The 16,541-nt window shown below is 47.1% G+C and overlaps 1 protein-coding gene across 1 annotated transcript in view; it reads right to left on the bottom strand.

The window, feature by feature from the left end:
* The window catches only part of HTRA1 (HtrA serine peptidase 1), a 34,585-nt gene extending 18,856 nt beyond the window's left edge, over positions 1 to 15,729 (bottom strand). The window contains exon 1 of the mRNA XM_087766338.1: positions 15,259 to 15,729. Within this exon, the coding sequence (XP_087622464.1) occupies positions 15,259 to 15,709 (451 nt within the window). The 5' untranslated portion in view covers positions 15,710 to 15,729. The remainder of the gene's footprint in view (positions 1 to 15,258) is intronic.
* Positions 15,730 to 16,541: the final 812 nt, after the last annotated feature.

The following is a 16,541-nucleotide window of genomic DNA, read 5'->3' as shown; positions in this document are numbered from 1 at the left end:
CTCCTATCCATCCTTGCCATTTGGCTTCTAAATCCGTCCAGAGATTAAAGCAGTAAGCAGCTTGTGTACGTGCCTGTGATGGTGTAACGGGATGATTTATTTGCAGAATTGCAGAAGGAGACACAGGACTGTCCCATAAAATCATCCCAATACCTGAACGACCTTCATCATCTGAACACCAGGCTGGAAACCTATGCAAATTTTTAAGTACATACTGGAGGCAAAAACACACGGCAGGAGATTCAGAGGAATGATTTCAGAACAAAACGTTGCTGCTTTTAATACCAACCAGATACTGGCTTGATTCAGGGGTGAACAATGGGTTTCAGGTGACTTACCAATGCCAACTAGCATACACTGCCCTCATGAGAGGGGTGGATGCTCACCCCAAACACTATGCAATCGCTCAAGAACATGTTTTTTTCCCATTTATACCCTGTGAAACATCTCAAGGGCTTTTAAATGCAATTAATCACGAACAGCAGCCACAGCAGTAACCACATAATCCGCGATGCAGTTTCAGATCACAGTTCAGAGATGTTAATCTGCTTTATGAAGCAGGAACGTTGATCAGGAAACCTGTGTCCTCACCTACTGTTTTCTTCACAAGTATTCTGTGCTTTCCCTGATTTACGTATAAGCTGTTTTCCTTGGACCTTAATGCCAGAAAGGCATAAGGGCTTGCTGAATGACAAATATCAATTTACCAAAGGATTTATGTTCTCTTTATTGGAAATAGTTGGTATCAAATGAACCCATCATCGCTATAAAGCTGACAACTATAACGGGAGTGTTTTGGAAAACTGGTAGAAGAATAAGAACTGCAGTTTGGGAGTATTCACTCGCATTAAATAGGAGCTTTGACAGATTATCAGATTGGATTAATGCGATGTTGGGATAAAACGCCGCAGGGCACTACTGTATCCATCAATATGCTTTTTGATCCCTGCTTATAAAATGATTTCATCTCAGTTACAATGCCATAGACGTTCAAAGGTCACATCCTGCCCTTGAAAAAGAGAGCTCCCACGGATGAGGGAACTGCACAGGAAACACACAGCTTTTTTTATGCCTTCAATCTTTTTTGCATTTAGCTATTCAAGAGGAGAAAGGATGCCTAAGCTGTACATGGTGAGACTACTAATACTTCACCTCAGAGCTGCCTTCACTTCGAGTCAGAGGCTACAAACGCCAAGATTTCAGAAGTGACAGTATCTTGCGTATAATCCACCTCCTTGCGCCGTCCCAAACTAAGCTGCACCGTTAAAAGGTCAAAATTTCATACTCTGAAGAAGTTAGATAATAAATACTGATTCATGGCATACTGACCTAAAAAGCTTACAGCAGCTTGCCACGCCTGCCTGTTGCTTATGTATTAGGAATTCTTGCATTGTGTAACACAGTTTTGCAACAGCCCTTGAACAACTGCCCATTTAAATGGAAAACATACCTTTTTAAAGCAAATAAACAAAATTCAGAGTACTAGTCAGATGAATTCATTGATGAATGCTAACAAAAAAAATTCCTATCAACTGGTCTTCACCAGCATGTGACCACATAAAATCTGAAGGCTATAGTAAAAGTATTAATATGTTGAAAATTTCTTCTATCACTGAGAAAAAGTATCATGGGGGAAAAAAGATGAGACCAAAAAGGACACGTGTGCACGCATACCATGTGCCCATTATATACTTAACGCTCACCATAGCTAATTGCTCTTTGGCATTACTGAGCAATGCATGTGAGAGCCGAGAGGTGCATTTATCTTTCCTATAAACAAGCACCACCATGTAAAATTTTATCTTAGATTTGAATCACCAGTAGGCATAGGCTACTACGTGGAAGCCTAAATTGGCATAAACACGCCAATAATACAAACCTAATATGAGCAGATGCTCATTCCTCAACCACCATACAGCAGTTTCCAGCCATCACCAGCCACTGTAGAAGACAGCAGTGAAATTCAGAACTTCTCAGGAGATACGTTCCTCTTCTCTCTAACACACACACATTTTTCCAGCTGTACTGGTAGTTCAGGGTTTTAGTAGAAAATACAGTTTTCAAAGTGGAATGGGTATCATGCAACATCCTCCAAGTTTACAGACTCTGTAGTGGTTTAGCGGACTGTGCTTGACTATTAAGCAATAAAAAAAGCCGTAGCTTTAAGTTTGGATGGATGATATGGCTTTGACTATTTAATCCCCACTGCCTGCGTATTACGATACATACATCTAACCACGACGTCCGTCCCGACTTACAGGTACCCTACAAGCAGGTGGGCAGCTCTTTAATTCCATACAGATTTCTCTGTTAAAAACTGCTCCTTTGGTATAACCAGTGTTGAATGCTTGAGAATAAAGCTACCCCAATTTGCTGGCCTTTTTCTTTTATCTTTAAGCCACACCCTTCTGGAGGTTTGTTCCTACTATTTTCTTTTTTTGTTTGTTTTGTTTTGTGTTTGGGGTTGGGTTTTTTGGTTTTGTATTTTTTTAAGCATTGAAAGGTAGGCTTGAATAAAGCTCTAATTCCTAAATCCCTTCAGGCTTTGATGTTCAGATCTTTGCAGACTGTCCCTCTTTCTATTTATATGCTGTGATTATTTGTGTTTTGTAATGTGTTTATTGAACTATTGCACAATGCCCTAAGTGCCCATGAGCATGGTTAAGAAACCTTTACTAATGACATTAAGATGATTGTTGTGAATTCAGTTAATGATCAAAAACTGACTTTAAAAAAAAACATAAATAGGTTACAGTATGAAAAATTCCCAAGGCAACTAAGTCTTCAAGGACTTCAAAGGTGTGCTGGCTGTCAGCCCTCAAACGAAAATCTCTGCCAACTGACATTAATAGGGCCAATACCAGTAAACAAACTGCCAAGAGGCAGGACAGAATACCAAGGCATGGGAAAAAAGCACACCCGGCTGTAAACAACTGAAATAATTTGGTTTCATAAAGATGAGCCAAAAATCATATTAAGATCTAGGTTCTGATTAGGTCATTACTCAAAGTGGCATTGATGCTTTAAGGCTTACCTCTCATACACACTGCTTTTGGTAATATTTTGAGCTAAACTGAAAGGATGCTTTGGAGATAGAAATCTCATAAGAAAGCAACCTCTCCCCTTCAGTTGTGAGAACTGTATCTGCTGTCTGGAAGGTCTTCTCTCAGCGTAGGTCCACCTCTCATGAGAGCAGCTCCTCACATAAAACTTTAGGTACATCACAGTCAGAAATGGACCTTTTTCCCATCCAGTTTTCATGTGGTTTCCCCCCCTTTCAAACAAGGGGGTTCTGCTCTCATCCATCAGGACCAGCTCAGCTCGCTGCCCATTCTCTTCAGCATCCCCTGCAGCTAGCCAGTGCTAAGGCATGCCCAACAGCCCCGTGTCTCCTTTCCACTGTCTGAAGCTACAACCAATACAGTTATCTCATTCAGTGGGACTTTTTATCCTAGATACAGGGAGGGGTAGAACAGGCATACCCCAGCAAACACCAGCAAGTCTCTCCCTCCCACCCTCACTTGATGTGACCACACCAGATATCCTCATGTCCTAAGTCAAAAAGCTCAGATTCAGTCTGGAATCAAGCCTTCGATTTCTTTAAAAACAGCAAGAAACTTTCATTCCCATTAAGATGAAAAAACCCAACAACTTCCCATGAAACAGTAACCAGCGAGACAGCTTCAACTATCAGTATTTGTAATTTTATAACTGTTAAAGAGGATGCTCGTATGCAAATTGCAGGGAGGGTGGGGCACTGTCTCCAGGTTCATCATTGAAGATGCTTCATATGAATATGAATATGCACTTCATATGAAGTGCAACACCCCTGGCCTTCCAGGGGAACCAAATTAAAATATCCTTTGGATTTGCTTCACGCTTGCACCTGAGCAGCAGCACGGTCAGCTGGGAGAGCTGTTTCGCCCATCAGACCCAGTGCTCCCATCTCAACTGGGGGGTGCGTGGTCTGGTGGTGCCAGTGGAAGAAAACGGGGGTCGGATCCAAGGTTCTGCGGTTAATCTGTCTTTCCCTGTTAACTCCATAATGTTCATAACTGATTCTGTGAAATCCTTGCCCAGTAAGACAGAGTACGAGCAAAGCCACAACCACCTGCTGAAGTTTATGGGCTAACTAAATGTATTAAGCTACCCAGGTTGCTAAAAATAGATGATTACTTCCTCCTGTCCTCACTGCTTGCTTAACATCACATTCAGATACACAATCCCAGGTGCATACGCACACTAGGGTCTGAAAGAACAGCTTGGATTTGGGTTTCTCTGCAGAACGAAACCAGAAGTGCTTAAGCACTCGCAAAACCTCTGGGCTGGCAGAATCGGTGACTACTAACACAAACCACAAGACCGTAAAGTTTTACTTGGAGAACTTCCACGCTCCCAAATAAAACTCCAGCCGCCGGTGTTTGTACAAACTCCCATTCATGTCGTATAGGAAAACGTTAAAACCTCTGACGCTACTATGGAAACAAAAACTCCAGCAAATGTGCTTAGCTCACACTTGAAAACGGTGGTATCGGCAAGCTCCGCTGGAGAGACACAAGGAAAAAGTGATGTATGGGAATCTGCTGCTGCTGCTCTTTTTTTTTTTTTTTAAATTACATAAAACTGCAAGCCTAAATATTCCACTTCCTATTCAAGGATAAGTTGTGTAATACACCAAAAAAGGATATTACGCAATGAAAACACTAAGAAAATAAGAAACAACGTTCTACGTACCGTAGACGATTTGCTTAAGAACAACTTTCAGATCAATGGAGGGAATTTTGAGAGGTCTAAACCACAGCACCTTGCTAATAAAGCTATTACATCAGGTTTTTTTTCCCTGTGTAATCCAAGGAGAAACTAAAGACACTTCACAGATTTCTGAGAATAACATCTGTATTACTGTGACATCCCTAAAAGCAAAAATATTTTCATAGTGCTAAATAATGGAGAGATTTCAAGCATTTTACTCTACCAAATAGTAAACTGCACAAATCTGGTACTCACTTAAAATATTTCCTGCAGCAAGAACCACTGCAAGACTAAAGTGAGGATTTAAAGCAAAATTGCTTTTTGGCACAAATGCAAACTTGCAAAGGGAAAATAAAGTCCATTTTCATCATCGTAATATTTAGATGACCAGTTCTTTCTTGGCAACCTTTAACAAGGACTCTGTCAAATGCACAAGAGATCTTGCAAGTAATAGGCTTTGAAATTTGTATTTTCCCTGTTAATCCGAAAGCCTGAAATCATTAATTTTAATCACTGGTTTTAAACAAACCAAAAAAAAGCTGGCAAGCTAAACAAAATAGAGAATTCTACGAAGTTTGTAGAACAAAACAGCTCTGAAACTAATGATAACACAAAACAGTTTTCAGACCAGCGTGTGGTCGCTCACATAACATAGCACTTTTGAGTGCAAAAAAGAAGGTGAATGAATTGCACGTTTTAATTGATATTAAGCCTATTTAACCGATATCGAGCCTCTGGTGCAGAGGCTGCGGCGATGCACTGGATGGCTCGGTCTCCGCGTGCATCCTATTCCCAGCTACTGGCCACAAATCAATGCTTACCCTGATCAGAGTTTAAGAGGGTAAGTTATTGAAAATGCAAATGTATGAATAAGTGAAAGCAGATATTGCTAACACATGAACGACCAGGCTACATGAAGAGAACAGCACATACAGAGCTCTTCTGCATTTATAAAACAAGAAAACAAAAAAAACCAAGTATTTGAAGATAATAAATTGTAAAGCACAGAGTCTTCAGGGAACTTTGGTCCAACCTCTTTGGTCTAGCTTCTTTCTTAGGACGAAACAGACCTCTTTGGCATCCAGTCCCAATGTAATTCCAGATTTTCTTGCCACTGAAGACAGCCAATGGGCAATGTCCTTGGGCACTGTGCCAACAGCTTTCTTGCAGGACGTTCCTATATAACTTCAGATATAGAACTTAAAATTTTAGCCGAACAGGAACTGTTCCTACCACTTGTCTACAAGGCAGAATAAGTAGTAAATGAATCAGATATAGAGTATCTTCTGTTGCAACTCAGCTACTGAATTGATAGGTAATATCAAATCATTGGAACGCTGTGCAGGACGAGGAACACCCAGGACGCGTGCATCTTGGTCTAAGCTGTGTTACTGAGTCTCTATGCAACTTGTGAAAAGTAATTTGGATCCTCAGTGTCTTAGATTTATCTTTAAAATGGGCGTAACTCCTATTTTATCTCACAGGAATAGCCTCAGGCTTTAGCAACCCTTGCAGAACCTCACAGGGAGAAAATATGTGTATAAAAACTCTCAGAAATACCAGAAATTCTTCTATAAACCAAGTGCACTGGCTGCCCCTGCAAAAAGTCAGTCTCACGATTATAGTAGTAGTGAGCAAAACCAGCAGACTTTCAAGCTGATGAGGCTAAAAAGCAATTCGGCGTAAGCAGGGAGGGCAGGCACCCAGAGCAGAGCGACAGCTCCATCAACACAACAGGAAACTGCGATTCCTTCTGTAAACACCAGCGGTGAGGTGGGAGGAAGCCCAACTTCTGCACAAACAGGCAGACTGGAGCCCCGGGCCGGAGGAACGCAGCCCGGCGAGGAGGAACACGCTGTTCCCGGAGCAGCATTGCCATATTAATACAATGCCGAGCCTGGACTCATCGGAGGAGATGACAAATGAATTGCAACTCAGCAGCCCTCTGACAAAGATGCACGGCTCCGGGTGGCCACGCCAGCAACGCTCCCTGCCCTGGCAACGGCCTGCATGGGTGCACCGGTCTGGTCGGAGGATGAGGAGGGAAGGCAGGGTGCAGGCAGATGCTCAGACGCACAAAAAAAAGGTGAAGAGCAATTCAGGACAAGGGCGAAGAGTGCTGAGCTCGAAAACATCATTAACGTAGTCCTGTCTGAACTGGAAACATTAAGAAATGTAAGTCAGGTAGTTATGGAAAAGAGTCTGCCTGATTTCCTGCAGACAGATGAAAAGAATATTTCAGTCAACAGGTTAAAGCAGACGTGGTATTCTCTTCTCTGCAGAAGGCTGAAAATATAACAGATGAGTCAGGAATAATTTCTCCTCTCCTTTTTCCAGCCCCGCTCAGTTTACGTCCCTTCCAACTCAGGTCATCACCCTGCTCTACCTCCCAGCTCCACTCATCATTGCAGGCAGAGAACCAGCAAAACATCCCCTAAACGCCTATTAGGTAACAACGACGTGGTAATTCCTATATCCCACGTCTAACCAACCACTGTCTGATCTTGAAAATTCCTCTTAACATTACAAAAACATTAAGATCTCATTTTTAGTATGTGAGAAACTTTCACACTGAATCTTTAGAAGAAATCCCTGCTTAAGAGAGACTTAGTTTCAACTTCCAGGAACCCTGGTATGAGGACATCAGGGAATAAAAACAAGTTCTTGTTTTCATGCTTTTCAAACACTTTTTTCTCTAACGAGAAAGCTAAAAAAAGCCTCTTGAGATGCAAACCTAAAAAAAGCCTCCTCAGATGCTGCTTCTCTGTAGCGGGAGAAGGCATTGATTTCACCGCTTTGCTGTGGCAGGACCTACAGTGACACAGAGATGATACACGGAAGGATCAGATCTCTAGAAGAAACCTCAAAACAGTAATAAAACACACCCCCCTCCTACTCCGGGGCTTCCTAATTGTACAATACATAAATCCTGCATAACTATATTGCAAAAGCCACAATATCTACATGTTGAACAAATCCCTCAGCCTCTGGCAGTATTTTCTACACGTCTTAAGAATCACTCTAAGAGCACCCAGATTTGTTTTAATGTAGACATCAGAAACCCATGAGGGTTTGGGAAATGAACACGGAGTAAGGCAGATGGTACTTCTGCCATCCGATTTTAAGCATTACGGAAAGGAGGTGGCACTGCCACTGGTGAGACAGCCACTGTCACACAGTGCCCTGCTCCACTGCACGTATCGGGTCTCCTCAGAGGTTAAAAGAAGAGCAGGTTTCTATTTCAGTCTCTCAAAGACGCATATTTTTACAACATTTAGAGTTCTAATTATTATATTCACTGCTCCTCTATCAACATTAATTATTTACATAGTGGCTTTTTTATCCGCACATCTGTTCTGCTTTATCTTATGGATCATCTGAATATTTTTCGTATTTTATTTATAAGGGGTTTCTGCTTGCCCACTTTTACTGTTTGAATAGAAAAGAAAAAAAGGGTTAGCCAAGCTTTACCTTTATAGACAGAGGTCTACATACAGATCTCTGATACAGAATGGGCAGACATGCCAAACAGTGCATATGTTGGTCTGGAAAAAGGAATGAATCATCCCTTTACCACCACAAATGTTGAAGTATGAGATTCCTGGAGGGTTGTGTTTATTTTGGGAGTGGGATGGTGGGAGGGGAGAGAGTTTGGGTTTCTCTTCCTTATTAGTGCTTGGTCCACTCGCTTCTTTCCTTCTCCAAAATGACTTTCTGCAGATGCAGATTGACAGATCATCGATGCTGTTTGCAGAATGAAGCCAAAGCTGCAGTCTGCAAGTTTAAGAAATAGAGTAATGGAAAAGCAAAGTAATGGAAAATGGAGCGGCAATGCTGGCAAGGGGCAGAAGAACGAGCAGGGACTCATAAAACCTCAGCGTGCTCTCAGCTCTGCTAGTGGCTGACCTGGAGCAAAGCTCTTTATCTTCCCCTGCCCCGGATTCACTATCTGTAAAATGGTGTAACGACATTGGCCTCTGGGAAAACATTGTGAGCTTCTCCTAATGCTTTGCTGTATAAACTGTTTCAAATTTTAGACCATTGGATAACTTCTATGCATGGTTACCGGATTTGATGTGCAATATTTTATCCGTCAGTTGTTTGTCAGGAAAAATATGCCCAAATCCAACTGCTATCAGAAACATGAAATGTTTTTTTTTAATTTAGCGAGCTCCATCTCATCAATATTTCTGGTAACAAGGCTGTAAAACTGGATATAGGAATGATTCACTGCATATCCATCTTTCCCATCTCACCAAAAAGGCAGCTTTACAAGAGCAGGGAAATGGAAAGACTGAGAAACCCCAATAGAATTTGATGGGAAAAAATGACGGACGCAAGAACAAGGTTTGGTTAACTAGTAACACAGAAACTTGTAATGGGGAGCCTATGGCACAGCTATGCCATGACACTCAGCACGGCCCCAGCACTGGTGCCATTAACACGCCGCTGCTTGCACCGACAGGACCAGCTACCGTCCCGGCGCCAGCCCGCAGAGTTAGCGTGCAACGGAGGCTAATGGATCTACTCACACGTTACACACACGTATGTATTTTTTGCAGTGCGTGTGCACACACGCGCACAATTTTGTCTCCAGAAACAAGCTCCTGGCAGAACACTTGCAACAAATCACACAACCCAGCTGGCTTCCAGCCTTGCGCTTCATCTTATCAGCACACCGGGATATCTGCTATTAACCCAGAAATTCAAGAGCTATTCTGTCTGGCTGCCTAATTCATCTCCAGTCGCTAAAATAGGGTAGCCAAGATCTTCTAATTCACTAAACTGTAAAATAAAATAACTAGTCACCTGTGTCCTGTGTTGCAAGTTTAAGATATTGTAAGTCTCCTGCTACTTACAGATATGAGGTCAAGATCATCAGTTCGTATAAGACCAACACATTATTTTATAGCCCTTCAATATAGGGGAGTTGAGACTTATTTTTTAGTTACAGTCTTCTCTTTGAGGCAGGCGAACCAATCTGGAAATCACAATGACCTGTATCCAGAAGGCAAAATAAAGCCTTTCTTTTTTTCTACATCCTGAACACACCCTCCAAAATAATACTAGATATTCACTTGGGCCCAGTTACAAACGCCGTGGGACTTACTGCCAAGTCCAGCCAGGGATCCTAGAGGCCCCAGCAGTTTATGGGAGTGAGGAATGACTTTATTTACAACAAAAGTTAAGTTCCACAGTACCCCAGTTTCTATTTCTAACATTGCTTTCTTTCACTCCAAGCACACGTAAATTCACAGTTGAAAAATATTTTCCAGCTTCTCCTATTTCTTGGACGGCAGAGTCTTTCCTTTAACTGCTCAGGATACGCTGCCTCCATCACATCCAAACTCTACTTAATAAGATTCCTGCTGCTTACTCATGGCTTTAAGTATTCCTGTCCAGTCCACAGGTACCTTTAAATTTCAAAGCCCAGAAGATGAAAGGATTGAATCTTTCCTTGTTCCAAATCTGTATTTACCGACTTGACTGTTTGAAGTCTAGAGACTACAGAATTACCGCCGGCTCCCCGGGAAGGAAATCTAGATGTGGAGAGGGGAAAAGGTGAGCTTCTTCAGACAAACCACTTCTTACAGTTCCCTCCTCTCAGAGCTGAATACTTGGCTTTGGAAAAACTTTTTAATCCCACACTTGGGAATTGGTTCTCTTCTGGAAATATGTTGCTATTTATTTCCATTGCCTTCAGCTGCCTCTTCCCTCCCTCCCCTTCTCCTGCTGCTGCAAAAGAGACCAAGGAAAGTCAGAAGATAATGACTTTCAGACCACCCAAACACAGCAGCTGAGGGAGATGAAGGCAGCTAAAAAAATTAACGGCAGTGGAGCGCTCCTTTGTGCGGCCAGTTCCTCAACACCTGGTCCTCCCAGGTCCTTTTTAACCAACTCGACACGTGCCAAGTAACCTGCGAAGGTCTCCCAACGTTTCTTCAGCGCGCTAACCGCCATGTGCCTGTTGTTATCTCTTGGGAAACAGCTGAAAGCCTAGGTCATAACAACAATATCGACTTTCCTCTTGATAAATATCTGGCTTAGTTCCTGACCTTCCCAGATTTCTCAGCTGACTTTCTCTTCCTGCCCTGATTATTTATTCCTGAAAGGCTCAGCACTGCCAGCCCCTCAGCCCTGTCCGTACTACAGGCAAAAGAATTCAGGCAGGTCCATCTACTGCTCTTTCCCATCCTCTGCTCATGGATCTCATTCATACGCTGTTTTTAAAGGACTCAATTTATGACAAATGGTTTATTGACCGCAGAGGTCCTTTTCTTGTGCCAGATAATTACACAGAGTCACTTGGATGCAGTTTCGCCCGATGCATTTCAAAATACAAAGTCAGCCACTTTGCAGGAAACTGAGTTTGAGTGATGGATTTTTTTCCTCCCCCCCCCCAGGTCTCTGGAGCCATGAAATGATAACGTGATGAAGAGAAACAGCAAAGCCTGGATCTGCTAGCAATACACACCTTTCTAGAACTGAGAGTTACCCCTAAACTCCCCTCCGCCTTCCCCCAAAGCAAGACCTGTTTAATCTAAACCAGAAGAGCTCACATCGAACTCCAGATATGACATCATGGTGTGCGCACGCCGGTGACAGAGAACTGTGAGCCGCCAGTGAGAGATGCTAGCGTGCCGAGGGCTGCTGAGGTTACTGGGACACCACATTAGACATAGTAAGCCTAGTCAAAATATGAAAACTTAAAAATCTGGTTCAAAAGGGGGCAGAGGAAAGTTAGGAACTGAGAGCAACCATGAGGAACTTTCTTTTTCTTACTCTGGTGAAAGGACAAATCCCGGCTAGTTTGTATTTTACAGTGTGAAGACCACAACACGGAGGGAAGGGCACGCTGCCCTAAAACGCCTGCCAGCATTTGCTGGGAGAAGCGAGGAGGGGAAGGAAGACTGGTTTAAGTTGTGTGTTGAACATCCCAAGCCATCCTCCCTTGGTCAGCAGGAGAGATTTAAGAGCACCAAAAACATATTTGCAGAAGAAAAAGAAAACATCCTCCCAGCACGTTGAACCTCATCACACAGAACGCTGAGGTCTCGTCGCACTGACCTCACTCCACGGCGTGGGATGGTCTTCTTTATACAGCCACGGTTTCTGCTCAGAGGACCTTCACCTTCTTTCTGCCCCTTTGTATTTTCATCGGTACCAACCCGCACCGCACCGGCACGTGCTTTGCAGGCCTGAACGCCCTCTACAACATCTCTCGTGTCCTTTGTGGCAAGTGAAGGTTTCTTTTGTGAAAGCTGCAGCTCAGCAGCCCTGCCCAGGCTGGTGCAGAAGTGACTTGCTGGTGCTGCAAGCGCTCCTCTGCCAGCGGTTTCGATATGAAAAGCAGGGCTCCATCATCTGCCGGAGGCAGAGGGAAGCTGTGCCCAGGGCGCCCTGGGAGGCTTCCCACCGCCGGCAGGACGGGTACCGCCGGTTACACTGCTGGAAAGGGCGCACCGCCCCAGACAGGGACACAGCAGTAATGAAAGGGGTCTGTCCGCCACCACAGCGTGTCACCCTGCTCATCACCTGCCTCCGCCTGACTTTAACAGAGGTGAGCCCAGGCAGGGCAGGCTTCAGCCCTGCTCCCATCCCGTGCGCTCACCCGTACTAGGTTAACCGATGCATGTCTTGGCTAAAAGCCACAGCCGGGCTTTCCTCCCTCTCCTCGCCGCTCCTGGGGTTTCTCCAGATAGAGCCTGCTTTGCCCTTTCTGCGTGTCTGGCTCTGCGGGCTGATCCTGCACCCCGGAGCACATCACCGTGGTGCAGGAGACCTGCTCAGCACCCTGGTGCCACAGGGCTGCACCCTGCCACCACCCGTCCCGGTGTTCAGGGCCGAGGCTAGAGTCAGCTCCGAGGCCTGTGAAATTTTTCCTGAGGTTTTTTTAAGATTCACGATTCCCGTTTTGCGGAGGAAAAGATCCCCCTTCTGCACACAGACCAGAGCAACCTGCCCCGCCTCTCCCGCAGCCTCTCATAGACATGCCCTGTATTTGAACAGAGGCACTGAGCATCACTGAAGGACAAAAGCAGCGCCGGGAGTGGACTGTAGTAGATGAAAATTGAAAAAGACAAAAAGTTTTACTTTATTTTATGCAATATACACAATATTGTACTTGACCGGCTACTACAGTGACGCGAAACTTAAAAACAACAAAAAAAGTGCTTTCCAAACACTACATCCCCATTCCCTCGTTTCCCTGGGCCATTGCACTGTATTCACCAAATTATTTATATAGGTACGTTACTGTGAAAGCGTAAAAATATTTCACCAAAGATAACTCCACCTCTAGGTGGAAAAAGCGCTCCTGAAAACGAACTCAAAATAAAATTAAAAATTAACAGCTCTAAGGAGTCACATATTAGGCAATGGCTTTTCAAGCCAGTGGTTCGATCTGCCTCCAGGGAAGAGCGCTTTGCAGCCTACTCCCCATTTCTTTTTATTTTAGGTTCTTTACATATGAAAAAAGCTTTGCTTGCAGCAACGCTTGCTCTGGACTAGGGATAAACATGTGGCCCTGGTCAGCTTCTCTAGCCCCTTCCTTTTGTCCCCAGTGATAGAGAAAACAAGCATCGCTCCGACCAGAGATGCAACAGGGCAAAATGATTGTCTGGGCGTACGCATGACCTGTCTCCTGCAGTTATTTTCCTATACGAGGTCTATATGCAGCCTATGCATTTTCTATACGACCTACCGGAGACACGTATTACTCTCCAGCTCAAACACAGCCCGAATTCTGCAAACATTCAGCAGAAAAGACCGAGAAAACAATATTGGTTTCACGAACCGAGAACAAAAATCACAAGGCATTATATTATACTGGAGATCAGGAAACAGCAGCGTGAAAGCGTTAATTGTCTCCAGTGTCCGTAAATGCCAGCAATGTTCCCCAGAGCACAACGCAGCTTTGAAACCGAGGGGAAAACCAGTGGTACAAAAAATTGATTGTATTGATACCAAACTTGTAAGTTTGATCTGTAATGCAGGATCAGTGTTTTGCCCAAGCTGAGCATATAGTCACTATACATCGGAATATTCTTCTGCTGGAGAGGTGATGGCTAAATCTAGAAAAAGATTTGTTTTTCAAGAAAGAAGTGCCGAAATGGTATGAGCTGTTCCAAAAGAATCAATCCTCAGTGAAACAGCACTGACTTGCTAAAAGGGGACTCCTGCTTCAGCAATAAAGGCTTAATTCATGCTGGTTTTTACATATTACCCCCTAAACGTGCTGGATGCCTTGGAAGGAATACGCAGCCTTAGCTTACAAGGTTTAAGCCAGCCGGTATTAGGGGTTGCATCTCATAAAGATCATCCCATGCTTATCCCCAGCACGGTTTTGCCTCGCTGTGTCCCATCCTGCACCCATCGTTCCTGCAAGGCTGAGGACTTCTCCAGGTGCTTCAGGCCCGCAGCCCCGTCTGCGGAGCCGCAGTTCCCTAACCCAGCCGTGGGTCTTTACATGGTTTACAAATAATTAGCATCCATCCTGCAGCTCCGAGTACTCAAGTTACATCCAACTAAAATAACAACTAAATAATAATAATGCTGAAGGAAATATATTGTTACTTCTCGACGGCCACTCCCATCTCCCCCCCCCAAAAAAACCCCAAACCCGAATCAACCAAACCCTAAAGCCAGCTTAACACGATGTTTAGTTACAAGCATCCCCCTCTCTAGCAGATCTATTATTAATAATCAGAGCAGATCTGCCGAAAGGGGCAAAGGCAGCCAGCTGCCTGCTCTGCCCACACCGACACGCCGCACTCATCCGCTGCGAACGGATTTTAACAGCTCCTACATTCTTGGCTTTATTTTCCAGGGCATTTCGTTGTGACAAAGCGCCTGGACGGCAGCGCACTCAAGTATTTCTGCAAACTTTGTTGAAGCCGCACAGTGGGACTCGGGTCCCCTCATCCGCGCCGGCTTCTGGGGTTTTGCAACCAGTTTCCCCCAGTTTTGAGCCCGGCATCACTTCTCTCGGGGGAGGGAATGGGGAAGGAGGAGATGTTTGAAGTTGGATATAAGGATCTCCCCCCCCCCCCCCCCCCCCCGACGCTTGGCAGATGAAGACAAACACTGCATTCTTGCTCTAGTTTCTCACTGAACTTGAATACCGAACTCGAGCCAAGGCCAGCCCTTTTCTTTGGTCCTCTCCTCGTGATGCCAGCCACCGGCCGGGCTGGGATGGGCCGGGACGCGATGGGATGGGATGCCTGCCCAGCCACCGGCCGGGATGGGACGGGATGGGACGGGATGTCAGCCCAGCCACCGGCCGGGATGGGACGGGCCGGGATGGGACGGGACGCCTTTCTGCTGCGGAGCTGTTTGCACCGGCGCGGCGCGATCCCTCCTCCCTGGAGGGGGGCAGCGGCTGCAGCAGCAGGGCCGAGAGCCCCCGGCCAGGCGGCGGGGGCAGGGGACGACGGGGCCCGCGGGGTCCCCGCCCGGCAGCGCCCAGCCCGGCCTCGCCCCGGCCCCGGCGGGGGCCGCCCTTACCCTGCCCGCAGGCTCCGCGCTGGATGGCGATGACAGGCGGCTGGCGGAGGCGCTCGGCGCGGCGGCTGGCGGCCCGCAGCTGGCAGGGGCTGGCGTAGGTGACGGCGTCGCTGCCGCAGACGGGCTCGCTGCTGGAGCAGAGGCAGCGCCCGGCGGCCGCTCGCTTCCTGACGGTGGCCGAAGCGGGGACCCCGCCGCCGGGCGGCACCACGCACTGCAGCCCCTCGCCGCAGGGCGGCCCCCCGCCGCCGGGCCCGCCGCAGGGCTCGCCCTCCTCCGCCCCGCAGACGCGGCAGCAGCCGCAGGCGTCCAGCACGGCTCCGCCGGGGCAGGCGGCGGGCAGCGGCGGGCAGCGCGACCGGTCGCAGCGCTCCGGGCAGGCGGGCGGCGGCGAGGCGGCGGCGGCGGGCAGCAGCGCTGCCAGCAGCAGGCTCCAGCCCCACAGCAGCATCGCGGCGGCGAGGAGAGGCGAGGGGAGGCGAGGGGAGGCGAGGCGAGGCGAGGCGAGCCCAGGCGCGGCCCGGCGGGCGGGCGGCTTTAAGCGGCGGCGCGGCCGGGGAGGGCGGCGGGGCGGGGCGGCGGGCACGGCCCCCCCGGCTGCGGCCCCCCTCCTCCCCCGCTTTTGGGGGGAAACTTCAACGCTGCGCTGCCGCCCGGAGCTGTTCAACTCGGCGTTGAAAAGCGCGGCCGCACCGAAAACCCGACAGACGGATTCGGAGCGGCGGAAAGGCCGATAACGCGCCCCTGCCAGCCGGGGGGTGGAGCTGAGCGCTCTTCCCCACTTAAGGAATTACGGGAAACCAAGCTAAAGTCAGCGCCGATAACATTTCTGTCTGATAAGGAGGTGGGTGGAAGAGCAGATGCGGAGGGCAGGGCCGCCAGCCTGGCAGAAAGAGTAAAGCCGTAATGCAAATGTCAGGCATCCCCGCCGGGAATGCCAGGTCGTCCCGCATGCGGCGACCTGAGGAATTCCCGGCTTTGGGAGGCGGCGGCCGGCGCTGAGCGGCGCCTAAAGGCAGCGGGGATGGGCGGCAGGCGGCTCCCGGGCCGCCTCTGCTCGCCCCCTCGGAGGCTCTCGGAGCCTCAGGGCGAGGTGGCTTCTAGCAATTAGCAGAAGGTTAATCAACCGAAAGAAAAAAACCTCCCCACCCTCCCGGTCTGTCATCATCCCACAAGCGGGCTGATCCAATTTATCTGCAACGCCAGGACCCACGGACAGTGGCCTGGTGGCCATGTGCCCGTGCAAGGTGGTTTGGAAGGCGATTTAACCACAGGCGAGTACC

Source organism: Nipponia nippon, unplaced genomic scaffold (assembly GCF_047370975.1).
Source record: "Nipponia nippon isolate SJK-2023a ecotype South Korea unplaced genomic scaffold, ASM4737097v1 scaffold_3, whole genome shotgun sequence".
Lineage (NCBI taxonomy): Eukaryota > Metazoa > Chordata > Aves > Pelecaniformes > Threskiornithidae > Nipponia > Nipponia nippon.
The sequence above is the reverse complement of the archived record's forward strand: the minus strand, read 5'-3'. Positions and strand labels throughout refer to the sequence as shown.